Raw genomic sequence first — 25266 nt, forward strand, 5'->3', positions numbered from 1 at the left:
TGCCTCCCATATACCAGCTCAAAGGGAGAAAACCCCAGCGAGGCTTGAGGAACCTCTAATGGCAAACATCAGATACGGCAACATGCAATCCCAGTTTTTCCCATCCTTATCGATTATCTTCCTGAGCATTGACTTCAGGGTCCGGTTGAATCTCTCAACCAGCCCATCCGTCTGAGGATGGTAAACCGTTGTCAACTGTTTCACCTGCCACAATTTACAAAGGTCAGTAAGAATCTCCTTTGGAACCCCTACCCTGGTGAACAAGAGCACAAATTCCTTGGCGATATTTTTGGAAGCCATCGTCCGAAGGGGAATGGCTTCTGGGTAGCGAGTGGCATAATCTAGAATGATCAGAATGTATTGGTGCCTTCTGGCGGATTTGGGTAGTGGGCCCCACTATATCCATTGCTATCCTCTCAAATGGCATTTCATTTATAGGGAGTGGCACTAACGGGCATCAAACAGCTGGTCGGGGAGCTGTCAACTGGCACTCCGGGCACTCTCCACAATGCCGAGCCACTTCAACCTGTGAGGTTGGCCCTTAGGAGACCTCTTTTCTTGGCTTTGGTTGAAGGCCCCATGCTTCTTCCTGGTTGGTCAGGGTTGTTGGCTTCTCAAATATGCCATTCTTTTGGCCTAACTACGCAAACTTATGAAAGTATCATATGGCATCTTTGGGTCCATGCCGACCTCATAATCCAGCAGACCGTCCTCTGTATGCTCACGAAGGCTGTGGGGTACAGATGGGTATCCCCATGAATGCAAGTAACACTGATATCCTTTGATGTGCCATCCTGGATGAGCTGCACTACCTGAGCCACTTGTGTGGGTTGTTAGACTCCATCTCATGCTACCACTAGAGTGAAAGCACCACCAGCATTCAAAAGTGACCAAAACATCAGCCAGGAAGCATAGGAACTGAGAAGTGGTCTGTGGTCACCACCTGCAGAACCACTCCTTTATTGGGGGTGTCTTGCTAATTGCCTATAATTTCCACCTGTTGTCTATTCCATTTGCACAACAGCATGTGAAATTTATTGTCAATCAGTGTTGCTTCCTAAGTGGACAGTTTGATTTCACAGAAGTGTGATTGACTTAGAGTTACATTGTGCTGTTTAACTTCTTGGATATAGGGGGAGCTCTTAATTTATGGATAAAAAAACGTGCCCGTTTTAAGCGTAATATTTTGTCACGAAAAGATGCTCGACTATTCATATAATTGACAGCTTTGGAAAGAAAACACTCTGACGTTTCCAAAACTGCAAAGATATTATCTGTGAGTGCCACAGAACTCATGCTACAGGCGAAACCAAGATGAAACTTCAAACAGGAAATGAGCAGAATTTGAGGCTCTGTTTTCCATTGTCTCCTTATATGGCTGTGAGTGCACCAGGAATGAGCCTGCCCTTTCTGTCGTTTCCCCAAGTTGTCTGCAGTATTGTGACGTATTTGTAGGCATATCATTGGAAGATTGGCCATAAGAGACTACATTTACCAGGGGTCTGCCCGGTGTCCTTTGTCTAAATTGGTGCGTAATCTTCAACTGGAGGCATTTTCCCATGAGATTCAGAGGAGAACGCACACTTCCACGAACGATATATCATCGAAGAGATATGTGAAAAACACCTTGAGGATTCATTCTAAACAACGTTTACCATGTTTCAGTCGATATTATGGAGTTAATTTGGAAAAAAGTTTGGCGTTTTGATGACTGAATTTTCGGGGTTTTTTGGTAGCTAAACGTGATGAACAAAACAGAGCGATTTGTCCTAAACAAATAATCTTTTTGGAAAAACTGAACATTTGCTATCTAACTGAGAGTCTCCTTATTGAAAACATCTGAAGTTCTTCAAAGGCAAATGATTTTATTTGAATGCTTTTCTTGTTTTTGTGAAAATGTTGCATGCTGAATGCTACGCTAAATGCTACGCTAGCTATCAATAATCTTACACAAATGCTTGTTTTGCTATGGTTGAAAAGCATATTTTGAAAATCTGAGATGACAGTGTTGTTAACAAAAGGCTAAGCTTGAGAGCTAGCATATTTATTTCATTTCATTTGCGATTTTCATGAATAGTTAACGTTGCGTTATGGTAATGAGCTTGAGGCTGTATTCACGATCCCGGATCCGGGATGGCTAGAATCAAGAGGTGTGTTCCCTTTATTTTTTTGAGCAGTGTATTACTAGAAAATATTAATATTCATGAAATCACAAGTGCAATATTGCAAAACACAGCTTAGCATTTTGTTAATCCACCTGTCGTCTCAGATTTTGAAATGATGCTTTACAGTGAAAGCAATACAAGCGTTTGTGTAAATTTACCGATCGCTCGAAAAACAATAAGTACAATTAGTATCAGGTAACTTCAAATCAAATCAAATTTTATTTGTCACATACACATGGTTAGCAGATGTTAATGCGAGTGTAGCGAAATGCTTGTGCTTCTAGTTCCGACAATGCAGTAATAACGAACAAGTAATCTAACTAACAATTCCAAAAAACTACTGTCTTATACACAGTGTAAGGGGATAAAGAATATGTACATAAGGATATATGAATGAGTGATGGTACAGAGCAGCATAGGCAAGATACAGTAGATGATATCGAGTACAGTATATACATATGAGATGAGTATGTAAACCAAGTGGCATAGTTAAAGTGGCTAGTGATACATGTATTACATAAGGATGCAGTCGATGATATAGAGTACAGTATCTACGTATGCATATGAGATGAATAATGTAGGGTAAGTAACATTATATAAGGTAGCATTGTTTAAAGTGGCTAGTGATATATTTACATCATTTCCCATCAATTCCCATTATTAAAGTGGCTGGAGTAGAGTCAGTGTCATTGACAGTGTGTTGGCAGTAGCCACTCAATGTTAGTGGTGGCTGTTTAACAGTCTGATGGCCTTGAGATAGAAGCTGTTTTTCAGTCTCTCGGTCCCAGCTTTGATGCACCTGTACTGACCTCGCCTTCTGGATGACAGCGGGGTGAACAGGCAGTGGCTCGGGTGGTTGATGTCCTTGATGATCTTTATGGCCTTCCTGTAGCATCGGGTGGTGTAGGTGTCCTGGAGGGCAGGTAGTTTGCCCCCGGTGATGTGTTGTGCAGACCTCACTACCCTCTGGAGAGCCTTACGGTTGAGGGCGGTGCAGTTGCCATACCAGGCGGTGATACAGCCCGCCAGGATGCCCTCGATTGTGCATCTGTAGAAGTTTGTGAGTGCTTTTGGTGACAAGCCGAATTTCTTCAGCCTCCTGAGGTTGAAGAGGCGCTGCTGCGCCTTCCTCACGATGCTGTCTGTGTGAGTGGACCAATTCAGTTCGTCTGTGATGTGTATGCCGAGGAACTTAAAACTTGCTACCCTCTCCACTACTGTTCCATCGATGTGGATGGGGGGGTGTTCCCTCTGCTGTTTCCTGAAGTCCACAATCATCTCCTTAGTTTTGTTGACGTTGAGTGTGAGGTTATTTTCCTGACACCACACTCCGAGGGCCCTCACCTCCTCCCTGTAGGCCGTCTCGTCGTTGTTGGTAATCAAGCCTACCACTGTTGTGTCGTCCGCAAACTTGATGATTGAGTTGGAGGCGTGCGTGGCCACGCAGTCGTGGGTGAACAGGGAGTACAGGAGAGGGCTCAGAACGCACCCTTGTGGGGCCCCAGTGTTGAGGATCAGCGGGGAGGAGATGTTGTTGCCTACCCTCACCACCTGGGGGCGGCCCGTCAGGAAGTCCAGTACCCAGTTGCACAGGGCGGGGTCGAGACCCAGGGTCTCGAGCTTGATGACGAGCTTGGAGGGTACTATGGTGTTGAATGCCGAGCTGTAGTCGATGAACAGCATTCTCACATAGGTATTCCTCTTGTCCAGATGGGTTAGGGCAGTGTGCAGTGTGGTTGAGATTGCATCGTCAGTGGACCTATTTGGGCGGTAAGCAAATTGGAGTGGGTCTAGGGTGTCAGGTAGGGTGGAGGTGATATGGTCCTTGACTAGTCTCTCAAAGCACTTCATGATGACGGATGTGAGTGCTACGGGGCGGTAGTCGTTTAGCTCAGTTACCTTAGCTTTCTTGGGAACAGGAACAATGGTGGTCCTCTTGAAGCATGTGGGAACAGCAGACTGGTATAGGGATTGATTGAATATGTCCGTAAACACACCGGCCAGCTGGTCTGCGCATGCTCTGAGGGCGCGGCTGGGGATGCCGTCTGGGCCTGCAGCCTTGCGAGGGTTAACACGTTTAAATGTCTTACTCACTTCGGCTGCAGTGAAGGAGAGACCGCATTTTTTCGTTGCAGGCCGTGTCAGTGGCACTGTATTGTCCTCAAAGCGGGCAAAAAGTTATTTAGTCTGCCTGGGAGCAAGACATCCTGGTCCGTGACTGGGCTGGGTTTCTTCCTGTAGTCTGTGATTGACTGTAGACCCTGCCACATGCCTCTTGTGTCTGAGCCGTTGAATTGAGATTCTACTTTGTCTCTGTACTGGCACTTAGCTTGTTTGATAGCCTTGCGGAGGGAATAGCTGCACTGTTTGTATTCAGTCATGTTACCAGACACCTTGCCCTGATTAAAAGCAGTGGTTCGCGCCTTCAGTTTCACACGAATGCTGCCATCAATCCACGGCTTCTGGTTAGGGAATGTTTTAATCGTTGCTATGGGAACGACATCTTCAACGCACGTTCTAATGAACTCGCACACCGAATCAGCGTATTCGTCAATGTTGTCTGACGCAATACGAAACATCTCCCAGTCCACGTGATGGAAGCAGTCTTGGAGTGTGGAGTCAGCTTGGTCGGACCAGCGTTGGACAGACCTCAGCGTGGGAGCCTCTTGTTTTAGTTTCTGTCTGTAGGCAGGGATCAACAAAATGGAGTCGTGGTCAGCTTTTCCGAAAGGGGGCGGGGCAGGGCCTTATATGCGTCGCGGAAGTTAGAGTAACAATGATCCAGGGTCTTTCCACCCCTGGTTGCGCAATCGATATGCTGATAAAATTTAGGGAGTCTTGTTTTCAGATTAGCCTTGTTAAAATCCCCAGCTACAATGAATGCAGCCTCCGGATAAATCGTTTCCAGTTTGCAGAGAGTTAAATAAAGTTTGTTCAGAGCCATCGATGTGTCTGCTTGGGGGGATGTATACGGCTGTGATTATAATCGAAGAGAATTCTCTTGGTAGATAATGCGGTCTACATTTGATTGTGAGGAATTCTAAATCAGGTGAACAGAAGGATTTGAGTTCCTGTATGTTTCTTTCATCACACCATGTCACGTTGGCCATGAGGCATACGCCCCCGCCCCTCTTCTTACCAGAAAGATGTTTGTTTCTGTCGGCGCGATGCGTGGAGAAACCCGCTGGCTGCACCGCTTCGGATAGCGTCTCTCCAGTTAGCCATGTTTCCGTGAAGCATAGAACGTTACAGTCTCTGATGTCACTCTGGAATGCTACCCTTGCTCGGATTTCATCAACCTTGTTGTCAAGAGACTGGACATTGGCAAGAAGAATGCTAGGGAGTGGTGCACGGTGTGCCAGTCTCCGGAGTCTGACCAGAAGACCGCTTCGTTTCCCTCTTTTTCTGAGTCGTTTTTTGGGTCGCTGCATGTAATCCACTCCGTTGTCCTGGTTGTAAGGCAGAACACAGGATCCGCGTCGCGAAAATCATATTCTTGGTCGTACTGATGGTGAGTTGACGCTGATCTTATATTCAGTAGTTCTTCTCGGCTGTATGTAATGAAACCTAAGATGACCTGGGGTACTAGTGTAAGAAATAACACGTAAAAAAACAAAAAACTGCATAGTTTCCTAGGAACGCAAAGCGAGGCGGCCATCTCTGTCAGCGCCGGAAGTATTGGTCACGAAAATCAGAAAAGCAATCAAATGAATCGTTTACCTTTGATGATCTTCAGATGTTTTCACTCACGAGACTCTCAGTTAGACAACAAATGTTCCTTTTGTTCCATAAAGATATTTTTTATATCCAAATACCTCCGTTAGTTTGGTGCGTTATGCCCAGGAATCCACCGGAAAGAGCGGTCACGACAACGCAGACAAATTTCAAATTATATCCACAATGTCCACAGAACTATGTCAGACATTTTTTATAATCAATCCTCGGGGTGTTTTTCAAACATCTATTCGATAATATATCAACCGGGACAGTTGACTTTTCACTAGGACCGGGAGTAACAATGGCCGCCTTTCTCTTTTGCGCACAATTCACTCAGAGCCCCCACCTATCCACTTACGCAATGTGGTCTTTCACGCTCATTCTTCAAAATAAAAGCCTGAAACTATGTCTGAAGACTGTTGACACTTTGAGGAAGCGATAGGAAAAGGAATTTGGTTGATATCCCTTTAAATGGAGCAATGGAACATGGAGTATTCAAAATAGAAGCCACTTCCTGGTTTGATTTTTCTCAGGGTTTTGCCTGCAATATCAGTTCTGTTATACACAGACAATATTTTTACAGTTTTGGAAACGTTAGAGTGTTTTCTATCCCAATCTGTCAATTATATGCACATTCTAGCATCTGGTCCTGAGAAATAGGCCGTTTACTTTGGGAACATTATTTTTCCAAACATAAAAATAGTGCCCCCTAGCTTCAAGAGGTTAAAGTATACTGTTAGCTAGCTAACGTAAGCTGGCTGGCTCCCTAGCTGACGTTATTATTCGTATCCCAGAGCCATTTGCTTTTCTAGTTAGAGCCTAATGTTAGAGTCTAATGTTACCTGGTTGGTTAGCTCACAGCACTGTGGCATTGTTGGCACTATTCATCGTTGTTTAACTAGCTAATGTTCGCTGGCTGGTTCGTTAGCTAACGTGACGTGTGTGAACATACACGGCTGAAAACAAATCATCGCGGGATGAACGAGTGCCCTGCAAGAGTATACTCATCAGACATCATCATACGTCATCAGTAGTGTCCACTTAATTTGAGGTCTGAGGGGATAGGGTGTGTCTTTTAAGTGTTTGGACTGCAACCATTGTTCACCTAGCTAGCTAGCTTCCCTAGCTGACGTAAACAAATCATCGGCCAGAGTCAAGTGTGCACTCCGAGTGCGAAATGAGATGTGTGGAGCTAAAGCTTAAGAGGGTGTGAACGATGCTGAATGGGTGTAGACAAAGAATAGCTCTTCACTAGATACCAAAACATTCAAAGGCCATTTTCTCAAAAGTGAGTTTACAAGTTGATCAACTTTCAAAGCAGAATTACTTTCACATTGTTCCTCTGAGTCTCTACGTTTATCCAATGTAAAAAAAAAACATTTCAAAATGTTGCTACATAAGACTGAATCCAGGTGGTGAGTCACAATTGCATAGACTATAGAAATGTTGAGCAAAAGGAGCTCATGGGCTCATCAAGCTCAAGTGTTTCATTTGATTTTGGATTTAGTTTGCTTTGATGACCGAGTGATTAGAGGGACAATAGAGTGCTGAGTACCAGGCCATTAGTGACTGGCAGTTAGCAAGTTTGGTAGGCTACTAATGACCGTCAGTGGCATCAGAGCCGTTTTGGAGCCTAGTTACCGTGACTGTTAAATTTGACTGACTGCGGTCATGACACATGACCTCCGGTGTGGCGGTAATATGGTGACAATAACAGCCCTAGATGGGATTCATATAGGACCCCACCTATACAATGCTAGGAGAAACACTGCTGTTGTACTAACCCTATACTCAGGCTCAGGAAAGCGCTTGTTGACGCACTGGTAGAGCTGTTGGAAGGCCTGGCAGAGTGCAACAGGGCAGTAGGAGGCTGACTGGACGATCGCATGGAGCAACTCAGAAAGGTAGGACTGCAGGAGGCTGGTGCTCTGCTGGATCACCTCAGCCTCAGTGTGCACCCGGTGGAGGCCCGTACACCTACACGCACGCAGGCACACACACGCAGGCACACACACGCAGGCACGCACACGCAGGCACACACACGCAGGCACGCACACGCAGGCACGCACACGCAGGCACGCACGCAGGCACGCACACGCAGGCACGCACACGCAGGCACGCACACGCAGGCAGGCACACGCAGGCAGGCACACGCAGGCAGGCACACGCAGGCAGGCACACACACACAATTTACAGTAGTCAGAGACTGAATAATGAGATGTAGCATGTGTGGCTAAGTATAAAAATTAAGATGCATCTTTTCTTGTGAAAACTAGGAAAAAGTCTCTGCACACTTCCAGTCAGATGAACATTTCTTAATTTTACCTGAGCTTTTCGGTCAGTCGACCTTCATCGGAGCATCGACTGACTGAAAGCTCAGCTACAATTAAAGCAATGTGTATTTGACGGGAAGTGTACAAATACTTTTTCCTATTTCTCCAGTTGCCTTTTGCCTCCAGCACCTTCACTAACTCAACACTGGGTGTGAGGTAGATTCTGCCTACATCATCTTCAAATCTTACCCAGCCTCCTTCAACTCCACTTTGTTAGGGTCCAGCTCTACATACTTCTTCTCCTCAAAGATCCTGTTGATCAAGGGGCCCAGAAGCCTATGCAGATACTGCATGCCTGCCACCTGTGGTAGTTAGATAGCAAAATGGCCACCAAGCTACAGTATTTGTGGGAAAACATTTTAAGCATCTGTCCAATGCTCCACTTTTCAATGAAAACATAGCTTATGAATTAAAATCATAGTAAAATGGATATCCTTCAATACACATGCATGTACACCACCGGTCAAAAGTTTGAGAACACCTACTCATTCAAGGGTTTTTTATTTATTTTTTACTATTTTATACATTGTAGAAAAATAGAAGACATCAAAACTATGAAATACTACATGATTCAGTATGTGTTTACCCCCCCCCAAAAAAGTATCAAACAAATCAAAATATATGTTATATTTGAGATTATTCAAATAGCCACCGTTTGCCTTGAATTCTATTACGTCTTCTACAGCTTTGCACACTCTTGGCATTCTCTCAACCAGCTTCACCTGGAATGTTTTTCCAACAGTCTTGAAGGAGTACCCACATATGCTGAGCACTTGTTGGCTGCTTTTCCTTCACTCTGCGGTCTGACTCATCCCAAACCATCTCTATTTGATTGAGGTCGGGGATTGTGGAGGCCAGGTCATCTGATGCAGCACTCCACCACTCTCCTTCTTGGTAAAATAGCCCTTACACAGCCTGGAGGTGTGTTAGGTCATTGACCTGTTGAAAAACAAAATGGTAGTCCCACTAAGCCCAAACCAGATGGAATGGCGTATCGCTGCAGAATGCTGTGATAGTCATGCTGGTTAAGTGTGCCTTTCATTTTAAATATATCACAGCGTGTCATCAGCAAAGCACCCCCACACCATAACACCTACTCCTCCATGCTTTACGGTGGGAAATACACATGCGGAATTTATCAGTTCACCCACACCGCATCTCACAAAGACACGGCAGTTGAAACCAAATATCTCCAATTTGGACTACAGACCAAAGTACAAATTTCCACCGGTCTAATGTCAATAAATACTTGTGTTTCTTGGCCCAAGCAAGTCTCTTCTTCTTATTGGTGTCCTTTAGTAGTTGTTTCTTTGCAGCAACCAGGAAGGCCTGGTTCATGCAGTCTCCTCTGAACAATTGATGTTGAGATTGAACAGCTGCCTCCGGTAAGACAAGTGGTAAAGGTCTGTGTCTATTTGTGAATAACAGCTGGTGAACAAAATCTAATATTAAAACCTCTACGGGATCGGTGTCCCTAAACTGGGACAGTTGTTGCTAAAGTGTGCTAATGTGACTAGAATGACTTTGTAAATAAACAGCCAACTTTCCAGGACATAGACAAGTCTTATATGGGCAGAAAGCGTAAAGTCTTGTTCAGCAAATGCAGTGTCTAATTTACAGTAGCTATTACAGTGAAAAAACACCATGCTACTTATCACGGCAACTGGTTTGATATGTTCACCTCTGAAGGTAAATAATGTACTTACATTCAGTAATCTTGATCTGATTTGTCCCCCTGCGGGTCCCAGAGTTAAAATGTAGCATAGTTTCTTAATTATATTCAAAATGTAGGAACTGGGTTCTACAGTTTGCACACACTGCTGTCACCTGATGGTCGAAATAAAAATCTGATTGTATGGTCTTTCTATTGCATGTCAAAGATGACAAATCATTTTTTTAAAGTGTACACACACACACAATTAAACTCAGTTTTTCACAATCCCTGACAGTTAATCCTAGTAAAAATTCTCTGTTTTAGGTCAGTTAGGATCACCACTTTGATTTTAAGAATGTGAAATGTCAGAATAATGGTAGAGAGAATGATTTATTTCAGCTTTTATTTCTTTCATCACCCTCCCAGTGGGTCAGAAGATTACATAGACTCAAATCGTATTTGGTAGCATTGCCTTTAAATGGTTTAACTTGGGTCAAATGTTTCGAGTAGAGTAGCCTTCCACAAACTTCCCACAATAAGTTGGGTGAATTTTGGCCCAATCCACATGACAGAGCTGGTGTAACTGGTAGGCCTCTTGCTCACACATGCTTTTTCACTTCTGCCCACAAATTGTCTATAGGATTGAGGTCAGGGCTTTGTGATGGCCACTCCAATACCTGGACTTTGTTGTCCTTATGCCATTTTGAAACAACTTTGGAAGTATGCTTGGGGTCATTGTCCATTTGGAAGACCCATTTGCGACCAAGCTTTAACTTCCTGAATGATGTCTTGAGATAATATAAGCCACATAATTTTCCATCCTCACGGTGCCATGTATTTTGTGAAGTGCACCAGTCCCTCCTGCAGCAAAGCACCCCCACAACATGATGCTGCCACCCCCGTGCTTCACGGTTGGGATGGTGTTCTTCGGCTTGCAAGCCTCACCCTTTTTCCTCCAAAAATAACGATGGTCATTATGGCCAAACAGTTCTATTTTTGTTTCATCAGACCAGAGGGCACTTCTCCAAAAAGTATGATGTTTGTCCCCAAGTGCAGTTGCAAACCGTAGTCTGGCTTTTTTAATGGTGGTTTTGAAGCAGTGGCTTCTTCCTTGCTGAGCGGCCTTTCAGGTTATGTCGATATAGGACTCGTTTTACTGTGGATATAGATACTTTTGCACCTGTATCTTCCAGCATCTTCACAAGGTCCTTTGCTGTTGTTCTGGGATTGATTTGCACTTTCCGCACCAAAGTACATTCATCTCTAGGAGACAGCACACGTCTCCTTCCTGAGTGGTATGACAGCTGCGTGGTCCCATGGTGTTTATACTTGCATACTATTGTCTGTACAGATGAACGTGGTACCTTCAGGCATTTGGAAATTGCTCCCAAGGAACCAGACTTGTGGAGATCTACAATTGTTTTTCTGAGGTCTTGGCTGATTTCTTTTGATTTTCCCATGATGTCAAGCAGAGACACCGAGTTTGAAGGTAGGCCTTGAAATGCATCCACAGGTACACCTCGAATTGACTCAAATTATGTCAATTAGCCTATCAGAAGCTTCTAAAGCCATGACATAATTTTCTGGAATTTTCCAGGCTGTTTAAAGGCACTGTCAATTTAGTGTATGTAAACTTATGACCCACTGGAATTGTGATACAGTGAATTATAAGTGAAATAATCTGTCTGTAAACAATTGTTGGAAAAATGATGTGTCATGCACAAAGTAGATGTCCTAACCGACTTGCCAAAACTCTAGTTTGTTAACAAGAAATTTGTGGAGGAGTGGAAAAACAAGTTTCAATTACTCCAACTGTATACAGTATATTTCTTGCATTAAATGTCAAATACAGCCATTTTTATCTCATTAGCAAATCATTTCCGGGTAACAATTAAGTACCTTACTAACCGCGTTTCCATCCACAGTTATGTGAAAAAAAGTCACGACATCTGTGATGGAAGCAAAGTTTTGGTGCAACTTTATAAATTCCGACATGGACATGGTGGGATCGTTTGTCTGTAAAATTAATTATGTGAGAAATTGTGGTGTAAACACCTTTAAGCTCAAATATTGATATAACAACCATCATATTGAATTGGTCCTTCCACGATGACTCGGAAAACCATGCAGTTTATTAGGCTACAGATTAAATAAATTACGATGAACTTCACAGGGTGGTGAAAGTGCACAGTGATCTTGATGCTCCTTTCCAATAAATATTGAGGTTCTTATTCTGGTTGGCATGATGATCGACGCTTGACTGCCGTTTGACAAATAAAAATATTCTCGCTCTTATCCTTAATAATCTCACGGGTAGACTAACCTAGCCAGCCACACAGCCTACCCACACTATCTGCGAGCAGTTAGCTAGAGTGCACGTGCCAAGACCAGAGTAGGCACATTTGCTATTTAATACAAGTTTGTGACAACTATCGGTACAGTTAAATGCAATGGGAACACATTGAACTTTATATTTTTATTCGGTACATGAAAACTTCAGGGAAAAATTACATTTTTTGTAACTAGTCAATTTAGTGGAAACACCACTGATGGAGAAATGTGCGCATTTTTGAAAATTTGCCTGAAAATCTGTTGCCAATTGGATGGAAACTAGATACTGTGATTGTTTTATGTTTGACCATTAAACAAACAGCTTCTTAGCTAAGAGCAATTTCTCAAGCAAGAATTTAGCAAGGACAGTCAGTGATCTGAGAGGTGAGGTGAAAACTGAAATCTATCAGAAGTTTAGAACGCTTTCTTATTGGTCTATCAACTAATTTACCACCTGGTGATGTCACCAAGCAGGCCAAAACACCATCCCACCAAAACAGGCTCTTACACTAAAAGGGCATAATCATAATTTTCACAATATTATTATGCACAAAGTAGATGTCCTAACCGACTTGTCAAAAATATAGTTGGTTAACAAGAATTTTGTGGAGTGGTTGAAAAACGAGTTTAATGACGCCAACCTAAGTGTATGTAAACTTCCGACTTCAACCCCACACACACAAAACACATGTTTTTGTTTTGCATTATCTTTTACCAGATCTATTGTGTTATATTCTCCTACATTAATTTCACATTTCCACAAACTTAAAAGATGATTTGGGTGTCAATGTCATTTTAGGCGGAAATGTAAAAAAATAGGTCCAATCCTTAAGGAACTATTCAGATTTTGCTCGCCTGAGGTAGAGCATCTCTTGATAAGCTGTAGACCACACTATTTACGAAGCTGTCTATTTACCACCACAGACCGATGCTGGCACTAATACCGCACTCAACGTGTTGTATACGGCCCTAAGCAAACAACAAAATGCTCATCCAGAGGCGCCGCTCCTAGAGGCCGGGGACGTTAATGCAGGCAAACTTAAATCCGTTTTACCTCATTTCTCATGTTAAAAAAAATTGTAATAAAAAATAAACTCTCGACCCCCTTTACTCCACACACACAGAGATGGGTAAAAAGCTCTCCCTCGCCCTCCGTTTGGCAAATCTGACCATAACTCTATCTTGATTGCTGCTTAACAGGCAAAGCGTCAATACAGGAATAAGATCGAATTGTACTACACCGGATCTGACACTCGTCGGATGTAGCAGGCTTTGCAAACTATTATGGACTACAAAGAGAAGCACAGCTGCGAGCTGCCCAGTGACAAGCCTACCATGCTATTCATTGACTACAGCTCAGCGTTCAACACCATAGTGCCTTCAATGCACATCACGAAGCTAAGGACCCTAGGACTAAACACCTCCCTCCGCAACTGGATCCTGGACTTCCTGACGGGCTGCCTCCAGGTGTTAAGGGTAGGTAACAACACATCTGCCACGCTGATCCTCAACACAGGGCCACCTCAGGGGTGCGTGCTCAGTCCCATCCTATACTCCCTGTTCACCCTTGCCTGCGTGGCCGCACATGCATAAGGTTCCAACACCAACATAAGGTTTGCCGATGACACAAGTGGTATGCCTGATCACCGACAATGATGAGACAGCCTAGAAGAAGGTCATAGATCTGGACGTGTGGTGCCAGGATAACAACCTCTTCCTCAACATGATCAAGACAAAGGAGATGATTGTGGACTACAGGATGAGGAGGACCGAGCACGCCCCCATTCTCATCGACGAGGCTATAGTGGAGCAGGTTGAGAGCTTCAAGTTCCTTGGTGTCCACATCACCAGCAAACTAACATGGTCCAAGCACACCACGACAGTCATGAAGAGGGCGGGACAATGCCTATTCCCCCTCAGGAGACTGGAAAGATTTGTCATGAGTCCCCAGATCCTCAAAACGTTCTACAGCTGCACCATCGAGAGCATCATGACTGGTTGCATCACCGCCTGGTATGGCAACTGCTCAGCCTCCGACCGCAAAGCATTACAGAGGGTAGTGCGTACGGCCCAGTACATCACTGGGGCCAAGCTACCTGCCATCCAGGACCTAAATACCAGGCTGTGTCAGAGGAAGGCCCTAAAAATTGCCAAAGACTCCAGCCATCCTTGTCACAGACTGTTCTCTCTGCTACCGCACGGCAAGCAGTACCGGAGCGCCAAATCTAGGTCAAAAAGCCTTCTTAACATCTTTTACTCCCAAGCCGTGAGACTCCGGAACAGCTAATCAAAAGGCTACCCAGACTATTTGCATTGTCCCCCCCCCACATTTTTACACTGCAGCTACACTGTTTATTATCCACACAGTCACTTTACCCCTACCTACAAGTACATCTTACCTTGACTAACCTGTTGCCCCGCTCATTGACTCTGTACCAATACCCCCTGTATATAGCCCCACTACTGCTATTTTATTGTTGTTCCTTAACTTAGTATTTTCTTTATTTTTTACTTCATACTTTCACATTTATTTTTCTTTAAAATGCATTGTTGGTTAAGGGCTTGTAAGTAAGCATTTCACTGTATGGTCTACACCTGTTGTATTCGGCACATGTGAGAAATAAAATTAGATTTGAGCTGTTCTTGCCATAATATGGACTTGGTCTTTTACCAGATAGGGATATCTTCTGTAAACCACCCATACCTTGTCACAACACAACTGATTGGCTCAAAGGCATTAAGAAGGAAAGAAATTCCACAAATTAACTTAACAGTGCATACCTGTTAATTGAAATGCATTTCAGGTTACCTCATGAAGCTGGTTGAGAGAATGCCAAGAATGTGCAAAGCTGTCAAGGCTACAAAGTGTAGCTATTTTGAATCATCTCCAATATAAAATATATTTTGATTTGTTTAACACTTTTTTGGTTACTACATGATTCCATGTATGTTATTTCATAGTTTGATGTATTCACTATTATTCTACAATGTAGAAGATTGTAAAAATAATTAAACCCTGGAATGAGTAGGTGTCCAAACTTTTGACTGGTACCACATGCAAGCACCCCCCCCCTCAGAAAGTATTCAGCCCCTTGACTTCTTCCAGATTTTGTTACATTAGAGCCTTATTGTAAAATGGATTACATTTTTTTAAAGCCTCAGCAATCTACACAAAATACCCAATAATGACCAAGTGAAAAACAAAAATACCTTACATAAGTATACAAACCCTTTGCTATGAGACTTGAAATTGAGCTCAGGTGGATCCTGTTTCCATTGATCATCCTTGAGATGTTTCTACAACTTGATTGGACATGATTTGGATAGGCACACACCTGTCAAAATAAAGGTCCCACAATTGACAGTGTACGTCCGAGCAAAAACTAAGCCATGAGGTCAAAGGAATTGTCAGCATTGAAGGTCCCAAGATCAGTGGCCATAATTCTTAAATGGAAGAAGTTTGTGACCGCCAAGGCTCTTCCTAGAGCTGGCCGCCCGATCAAACTGAGCAATCGGAGGATAAGGGCAATGGTCAGGGAGCGGACCAAGAACTTGACGGTCACTCTGACAGAGCTCTAGAGTTCCTCTGTGGAGATGGGAGAAGCTTCCAGAAGGACAGCCATCTGTGCAGCACTCCACCAATCAGGCCTTTGAGTTCGCTAAAAGGCACCTAGAGACCCTCAGACCCTCTGGTCTGATGAAACCAAGATTGAACTATTTGGCCTGAATGCCAAGCATCACATCTAGAGGACACCTGGCACCATCCCTACGGTGAAGCATGGTGGTGGTAGTAGCAGCATGCTGTGGGGATGTTTTTCAGTGGCAGGGACAGGGAGACTAGTCAGGATCGAGGCAAAGATGAACAGAGCAAAGTACAGAGAGCTCCTTGATGAAAACCTGCTTAGGGACCTCAGACTGGGGCAAAGGTTCACCTTCCAACAGGACAACGACCCTAAGCACACAGCCAAGGTTTCGGGACAAGTCTCTGAATGTCCTTAAGTGGCCCAGCCAGAGCCCGGACTTCCGATCGAACATCTCTGGAGAGACTTGAAAATAGCTGTGCAGCAATGCTCCCCATCAAACCTAACAGAGCTTGAGAGGATCTGCAGAGAGGAATGGGGAAAACTTGCCAAATACAGGTGTGCAAAGCTTGTAGCGTCATACCCAAGAAGACGAGGCTGTAATCACTGCCAAAGGTGCTCCAACAAAGTACTGAGTAAAGGGTCTGAATACTTATGTAAATGTAATATTTCAGTTTTTTATTTTGAATAAATTAGCAAGAATTTCTAAAAACCTGTTTTTGCTTTGTCATTATGGTGTATTGTGTGCAGATTGATGAGGGGAAAAAACAATTGAATACATTTTAGACTAAGGATGTAACTTAACAACAAAAAAAGTAAAGGGGTCTGAATACTTCGAAGGCACTGTATATAGCGATGTTGCCGGAAAGAGGGTTTACCTTTAAAAATGACTCCATGGACTTCGATGCCAAGGAGTTGCTGCGAAACAAGGTGTTGGGTTCACCTGAGGAAAGAGGTCAAAGAGAACAGCCAGCAATGAAATATGTAATGGAAAATTTAACGAGGTGCTATGTGTACTCTGGAAAATATAGCACGACGTGGATGCTGAGTGGGACATAATGCAACTCAGTTGATGGTATCTTACAGACAACGCATAGAGCCCTGAGTTTATTATCCCCTTTATACCATGGATATAAATCTACATTGCTAGTTTAGTAAACCAAAGCATCCTCCTTGCTTGCTATTTTGAAAATCTAATTCAACAATGCCAATGTTTTCAATTCGACTTTTGCTATCAAAAGCAGCTCAAAATAATTAACTTCATAGTCATTGAATTATACTGGGCTTTATAGGGAATTATACAACAGATGGGTCTAATCCTGTATGCTGATTGGTTAAAACCACATTCCAGCCCGTGTGTATTCCACAAATAACCACCAGCTAAATCTATGACGTTGAAAGGCCTATTTACTCTGTTCCATCTGACTGAGCAATCCACTGTCTCATCAGCTCAGCCAGGCAATTTATATACTAGATCTACACTGTAAAAAGCATCTTGAGTGTATCTTTAAGATTAGCAATTGGTTTTCAACAGCGGAGATTTGTAATAACTTTGCTGTCTGTCTCTCCTACATTTGCAGCATTGTTTCAATATTTAAAGTTGATCTCCAGCTTTCTGAGACAGACAGGATGGCAGCTTTTCTCAGCCAGTCGAAATCATTAAATCAGCATAATTTTTATGGATATAATGTATACAAAGATGTCAATAAAAAAAAACACGAAATGCAGCTAGTTTGCTGTCATTACAGATTCAGTTTGAAGTGAATGTGTTAGTTGTGTAGTTAGCGATCTCTTCTGAACAGTGGTCTGGCGATAGAAAATGTTCTATGCCAGGCGAAATCGCTCATTTGCTCATTGTTATGATGCATCCCAAACAAAATAATTAGAAAAAAGCTTAAACAAACGGAAATGCAGCTATTTTGCAGTTATTATGGCTTCACTGTTTGACGTGACTGTTAGTCAAAGTTGGAACGTTGCCAGCCATCATGGCAACGGATCATTTAGAACGAAAAACTGTGACCATACATTTAGAACAAAAAATAGATAGAACCAATAGCACGAGCTGGCTTGGATAGCAACCCTAGATGTATGTTGGGACTATATCTCGTGGAAGGATGAAATAGTGTGAATAAATCCATAAAAATAATGTTTTTAAAATGAAAATGTCAATCATTATTTGAATATGTTCATAACGCGTTGTATAAAAGTGATAATGCCCCCGAAGCCGGTATTTGGAGGATATGTGTGGCCAGTTTCAAGAAGCTAGGTGTATGTCGCACATCATTACTTCACAGGAGAGTCATTTTAATGTTATTTTACATTTATTTTTTTAAATCAAGATGGGTTTTTTTTATAGCAGAAATGCCTTCTGGAACATGTGAACTTTCATGTGTCTTAATAACAAACCTGTAAAAAAAAAGCCTTCTCGTCAGGACACTCATCAACACTGACTGTTAATTATGAGGAGATCACATTACATTGCATGAAAACAGCTTGTCAAACTAGAAACATGGGAGGATTTGACATCTTTAGCGGCAGAGGGGACAGGATGAATTCATGCATGTTCATCACTCACCACGTTAGGTCACCAGATGCTCCCAAAAAATATGTGTCTCTGATTTGTTTTGTAATGCTAGCTAGCATTTTTTTCCTTGTTGAACATGCTTTTACAATGTATCCAATTTCAGTTTGTGTGGTTGTTGGTTTACCTTTTCTGTCTTGTTATCTGGTTTTAATGTTCATTCTATAATGCCCTTCTAGGCAATCAGAAAAGAGTATTCACCAACACTGTGGTATTATTAAGCAATAAGGCCAGAGGGGGTGTGGTATATGGCCAATATACCACAGTGAAAGATTCATTTGACATAATATATTTACATCTAAACATTCCACATTATTGGGCTGTGCTGAACACAAGTTTTGTCCAACTCCAATGTAGGTGTGTGAAGTCTGACTTACTAGTCTTGTCCAACTCCAGCTTGAAGAGAACATCAAGGAACTCCTTGGCCAATCCCTGACCCAGGAAGAGCTTCACTAGGTTGGAGGCCACTTCCTGTCGACTCTCAGCTGTAGTGGTCTCATCGACGAGCATGATCAAATCTGGCCAGTTGCCCTATGATACCAAGCCAAGATTTATCATCACAAGCGCTTGTGGTCCTGAGTGACTCAGGTGGTAAGAGCACAGCATTGGCAACACCAAGGTTGTGGTTTTCATTTCCTACAGAGGTACACCAACTAAAAATGAATTCTGTACTGTAAATTGCTATGGATTAAACAGTCTGCTAAGAGGCACATTTTATTGTGCCACATACCATGCAGTAAAGCAACACAATATTGGATTTAATGAATCAGGATTAACACCAAGCATATTAAACTCAGCAAAGAAGAAATGTCCCTTTTTCCAGACTCTGTCTTTCAAAGATAATTTGTTTAAACACTGTTTCCCATGCCTGTTCAATGAACAATAAACAAATAATTAACATGCACCTGTGGAACGGTCGTTAAGACATTAACAGCTTACAGACGGTAGGCAATTAAGGTCACAGTTATGAAATCTCAGGACACTAAAGAGGCCTTTCTACTGACAATGAAAAACACCAAAAGAAAGATGCCCATGGTCCCTGCTCATCTGCGTGAATGTGCCTTAGGCATGCTGCAAAGAGGCATGAGGACTGCAGATGTGGTCAGGGCAATAAATTGCAATGTCTGTAATGTGAGACGCCTAATACAGCGCTACAGGGAGACAGGACAGACAGCTGATCATCCTCGCAGTGGCAGACCATGTGTAACACCTGCACAGGATCAGTACATCCGAACATCACACCTGCGGGACAGGTACAGGATGGGAACAACAACTGGCCGAGTTACACCAGGAACGCACAATAACTCCATCAGTGCTCAGACTGTCCGCATTAGGCTGAGAGAGGCTGGACTGCGGGCTTATAGGCCTGTTGCAAGGCAGGTCCTCACCAGACCTCACTGGCAAAAACGTCACCTATGGGCACAAACCCACCGTCGCTGGACCAGACAGGACTGGCAAGAAGTGCTCTTCCCTGACGAGTCGCAGTTTTGTCTCATTAGGGGTGATTGTCGGATTTGCGTTTATCGTCGAAGGAATGAGCGTTACACCGAGGCCTGTACTCTGGAACGGGATCGATTTGGAGGTGGATGGTCCGTCATGGTCTGGGGCAGTGTGTCACAGCATCATCGGACTGAGCTTGTTGTCATTGCAGGCAATCTCAACACTGTGCGTTACAGGGAAGACATCCTCCTCCCTCATGTGGTACCCTTCCTGCAGGCTCATCCTGACATGACCCTCCAGCATGACAATGCCACCAGCCATACGGCTCGTTCTGTGTGTGATTTCCTGCAAGACAGGTATGTCAGTGCTCTGCCATGGCCAACAAAGAACCCGGATCTCAATCCCATTGAGCACGTCTGGGACCTGTTGGATCGGAGGTTGAGGGCTAGGGCCATTCCCCTCCCAGAAATGTCTGGGAACTTGCAGGTGCCTTGGTGGAAGAGTGGGGTAACATCTTACAGCAAGAACTGGCAAATCTGGTGCAGTCCATGAGGAGGAGATGCACTGCAGTACTTAAAGCAACTGGTGGCCACACCAGATACTGACTGCTAATTTTGACCCCCCCTTTGTTCAGGGACACATTATTCCATTTATGTTAGTCACACGTCTGTGGAACTTGTTCAGTTTGTCTCAGTTGTTGAATCTTGTTATGTTCATACAAATATTAAGTTTGCTGAAAAAAAAAAGTTGACAGTGAGAGGATGTTTCTTTTTTTGCTGAGTTTATTTAATGTACTTAAAATAGCTTATAAAAACTGTTAATTCAGTCTCTGGTTAAAATGCAAAGGATAAAAACCAGCATACATGGCCCGTGGCTCTCGAGGACCGGAGCTGTATACCCCTGATCTTATGCAACCCAGGCAACACTTGAGAGACTGAGGAGTGGCATTGACTTGGTGCTCACATTAAGATGGGGGCCCACGGATTGGCACAGCAGCTCCGTAAGTGGTTGGTAGTGGCCGGAGGGCAGGACCGTCTCATCTCGGAGGCGCAGCTGCAGGCGCAGAGATCCTAGAGTGCCCCTGGAGCAGAGTAGAAAATAACTTAACGGGAAGTCATATCAAAACAAAGGAAAATATTTTAGGGGCAAACCCTTACAGAAAATATGGAGAAAAAAAGAAAAGAAATCTTCAAACAAATATCTTGAAAAATATATACAGTATCAGTCAAACGTTTAGACTCACCTACTCATTCAAAAAAAAATCTTTATTTTTTAAACTATTTTCTACATTGTAGAATAATAGGGAAGACATCAAAACTGTGAAATAACACATATGGAATCATTTAGTAACCAAATAAAGTGGTAAATCAAAATATATTTCATTTTTGAGATTCTTCAAATAGCCACCCTTTGCCTTGATGACAGCTTTGCACCCTCTTGGATTCTCTCAACCAGCTTAATGAAGTCATCACCTGAAATGCATTCCAATTAACAGGTGTGCCTTTTTAAAAGTTCATTTGTGGAATTTCTTTTTCTTAATGCATTTGAGCCAATAAGTTGTGTTGCGACAAGGTAGGGTTGGCATACAGAAGATAGCCTTATTTGGTAAAAGACAAAGTCCATATTATGGCAAGAACAGCTCAAATAAGCAAACAGTCCATCATTACTTAAAGACATGAAGGTCAGTCAATTCGGAAAATTTCAAGAACTTTGAAAGTTTCTTCAAGAGCAATCGCAGAAACCATCAAGCGCTATGATGAAACGGTCTCATGAGGACCACCACAGGAATGGAAGATCCAGAGTCACCTCTGCTGCAGAGTAGAAGTTAGAGTTATCAACCTCAGAAAATGCTTCACAGAGTTCAAGTAACAGACATCTCAGCATCAACTGTTCAGAGACTTCATGAGTCAGGCCTTCATGGTCAAATTGCTGCAAAGAAACCGCTACTAATGGACACCAATAATAAGAAGAGACTTGCTTGGGCCAAGAAACATGAGCAATAGACCGGTGGGAGTCCAAATTGGAGAGTTTTGGTTCCAACCACCGTGTCTTTGTGAGACGCAGAGTAAGTGAACAGATGATCTCCACAAGTGTGGTTCCTATTGTAATGCTTGGAGGAGGTGGTGTGATGGTGCTTTGCTGGTGACACTGTCTGATTTATTTAAAATTCAAGGCACACTTAACCAGCATGGCTACCACAGCATTCTGCAGCAATTGCCATCCCAGCTGGTTGGTGCTTAGTGGGACTATCGTTTTTTTTTTTTTCAACATGACAATGACCCAACACACACTTCCAGGCTGCGTAAGGGTTATTTGACCAAGAAGGAGAGTGATGGAATGATGGAGTGCTGGATCAGATGACCTGGCCTCCACAATCACCTAACCTCAACCCAATTGAGATGGTTTGGGATGAGTTGGACCGCAGAGTGCAGGAAAAGCAGCCAACATGTGCTCAGCATAAGTGGGAACTCCTTCAAGACAGGTGGAAAAACATTCCAGGTAAAGCTGGTTGAGAGAATGCCAAGTGTGTGCAAAGCTGTCATCAAGGCAAAGGGTGGCTACTTTGAAAAATCTCAAATATAATTTATATCTTGATTTGTTTAACACTTTTCTGGTTACCACATGATTCCATATGTTTAACTGGTACTGTATATAAACAATGTAAGGGCTGTAATTTCAGGGTGTTTTAAAAAGACAGTCAGACAATGTTTTGAACACACCCTACTATACAGGCACGTTATAGCACTACAACACAGTCAACCTTTATGTCTGTCCAAAAGACGAAGTGGAAAAAAGATCTGAAAAACACTTTTCCAATAGTGGTAAGAATGGCCCAGACTGTGGAATGTGGTTATTTATACAATGGGTGGGTCTAATCCTGAATGTGGATTGGTTAAAACCGCATTCCAGACAGTGTATATTACACAAGTTACCACCAGCTAAATCTTTGATGTTAAAATTCCAATTTACTCTGTTCCATCTGACTGCACAATCCACTGTCTCATCAGCCCAGGCAGGGAAGTTATAAACTTGATCACCACTATAAAAAGCATCTAGACATCATCTCACATTTCTTTTAAACTAACTTATTTTTCAAAAGCAGAGATTTGTATAAGCCTTGCTGTCTGGTCCTTCCAACATTTGCAACATTGTTTCAATATTCAAATTCGATCTCCAACTGTCCCATAGTAAGGAACGTGTTGGGTGTCGGGGCGAGAGAGGCAGGCAGTGTTTCTCAGCCAGTCAAAATCATAAATCAGCTGGCATCATTTTTATGGATATTTACAAAGAAATGTGAATTGAAAAACAAAGTGCAGTGAAATGAAGTGCAGCTAGTGTGCTGTCTTTTCAGCTTTAGTTTGAAGATGTGTTGGCTGTGTTGTTGGCTAGCTCCTCTGAACAGTGTCCTAAATAGAGAGCACATGTTCTATGCCAGGTGAAATCGTGCCTCATTAGATCATTGTTATGGATGTATCCAAATAAATGTCACTAGAAAACAACTTTAACAAATGCAGATACTGTTGTTATTCTGTCTGCACTGTTTTACGTGACTAAGTTAGCTGTAGTTGGCTAGCTAGCAAGCAAGGGACAAGAACGTTGCCAGACCGTTCTAAATGTTCCATTGCCATGCTAACGGCTGGGTCGTGTCCGTAGATACAGAACAAAAAGACTGAACGACTGGGTCGCGTCTCTGGCAACTGAACCAATAGAACGAACGACCAGCCGGTTTGGGAGCAACCTTAGATTTGTTTCGGGACTATATCTTGTGGAAGGATGAAATAGCATGAATAAATTAAATCAAAATAACTTTTTTTCAAATAAATATGTAAATCATTATTTGAATATGTTGGTTACCTGTTGTATAAAAGTGATAATGCCCTCAAAGCTGGTGTTTGGAGGATATATTGGCACGGTTTGTCGGCCCTCATACTATTTCATCCTTCCACAAAATATAGTCCTGAAACAAATCTACGGTTGCTTCCAAACTGGCTGGTCGTTCGTTCTATTGTTTCGGTTGCCAGAGACGCGACCCAGTCGTTTAGTCTTTTTGTTCTGTATCTACGGACACGACCCATGCTAATATATCCTCCAAACACCGGCTTCTCGGGCTTTATCATTTAAATTAGGGAAATTTACTCATCAAGCCATATGGAACTAAATTGACAGTCTTACTAGCACTGTGAGCAAAACCAGCTTAATTTTATAGAAGCTAAGGTGCTTGGTGAAGCTGAGGGAATCGTACAAAGTGGTAATAAATCAAGAACATAATGGCTTGTAAAGTTCAGGGGGAAATTTTTTAAATATATTTTTTAAAGACATCCACAAGCCCACACAGCACTGCATTAGGGTTTCAAAAGTCCAGTAACTATCCAGAAATCCTGGTTGGAGGATTCACAACCCTCTACTGAGGAGCTGGCATATAAAGGATTGGATGAGTGATCCAGACTTGACACTCATTTCCTAGCACAAAACACACACGACTAGTCAACAAGACTGCAAGCCCCAGATGGCAACCGCCTGTCAGAAATCTAATCAAGAAGAAGTCCAGAGGTGTTTTTTTTATTAAAAGAGACAATATAAACAACAGCTTGACTGGCTGAAAAGAGTGGGAAGAAAGAAGATAATTTGAGAAGACAAGGATTACGTGGGCTTAATCTGAGAATTTTACCACAGAGTTGATCAAAGTCCTCTGGTGAAAACTGACTTTCATTGGGTTGCAATGCCGACACTGCCCAAAATGTTTTAAAAAATGTTTTTATAACTTTCATAAGCATTAATAAACTATTTAGGAATAGAGTATTATTGGTAAAAAATGATAAAGCTTTTATAACATGTATAAGAATGTAATGGCTTATTCATGAACATTATTATATAGTGTAACCACGGTTTGACATCTCAACAGCACCAGTACTCATCATGGCATTTGATTTCAATTGTTGTGATTTCATAACTAAGGGTGACATCATGAATATGGAGGTAAATCTTGTTAGAGTTATTGCTTGGAGAGCAGCATAGACACCTCTGAATAATCCTTTGTTTGGGATTGGCATGACATTTTAACAGCCCTCCCTTCTTTCCCGGTTATGAAAATGGAAAGTGAGACAGAGCAGTGACAGATGTCCATCAATAATCGTGACCGGCCACAACAATGTTACGCATCGCTTGAGAGGGAAATGTAGGATTTTTTCATATGAAAACCTAATTCAATATCCCCAGAATGTATTTAAATCCTTTATTTTCCTTTTGAACAACTTGCCATTACATCATCGCTACAGATTCAACTATACTACTTTCGAGAACCAATTTGATAAATAGAATCCAAAATAGAATGAGCATAAAAATAAAAGGAAGACAGAAGACATTAGAATGAGGCCATTGGGGAAACGTTAAGTTGGTGGAGTTATACTGATTAATTGGGGGAGAAGGGATGGTGGTTAAATCACTGTCTGCATTCTAAATGCCA

General features: G+C 42.7%; 1 protein-coding gene across 4 annotated transcripts in view; it reads right to left on the reverse strand.

The window, feature by feature from the left end:
* The window catches only part of rasa4 (RAS p21 protein activator 4), an 80023-nt gene that overhangs the window by 12647 nt on the left and 42110 nt on the right, over positions 1-25266 (reverse strand). For all 4 annotated transcript variants that reach the window (XM_024393592.2, XM_042309330.1, XM_042309329.1 and 1 more), the window contains exons 9-13: positions 20766-20883; positions 18740-18893; positions 16660-16724; positions 8405-8517; positions 7667-7859 (exon numbers count right to left, since the gene is read on the reverse strand). In XM_024393592.2, the coding sequence (XP_024249360.2) occupies positions 7667-7859; positions 8405-8517; positions 16660-16724; positions 18740-18893; positions 20766-20883 (643 nt within the window). The remainder of the gene's footprint in view (positions 1-7666; positions 7860-8404; positions 8518-16659; positions 16725-18739; positions 18894-20765; positions 20884-25266) is intronic.

Source organism: Oncorhynchus tshawytscha, linkage group LG30 (assembly GCF_018296145.1).
Source record: "Oncorhynchus tshawytscha isolate Ot180627B linkage group LG30, Otsh_v2.0, whole genome shotgun sequence".
NCBI lineage: Eukaryota > Metazoa > Chordata > Actinopteri > Salmoniformes > Salmonidae > Oncorhynchus > Oncorhynchus tshawytscha.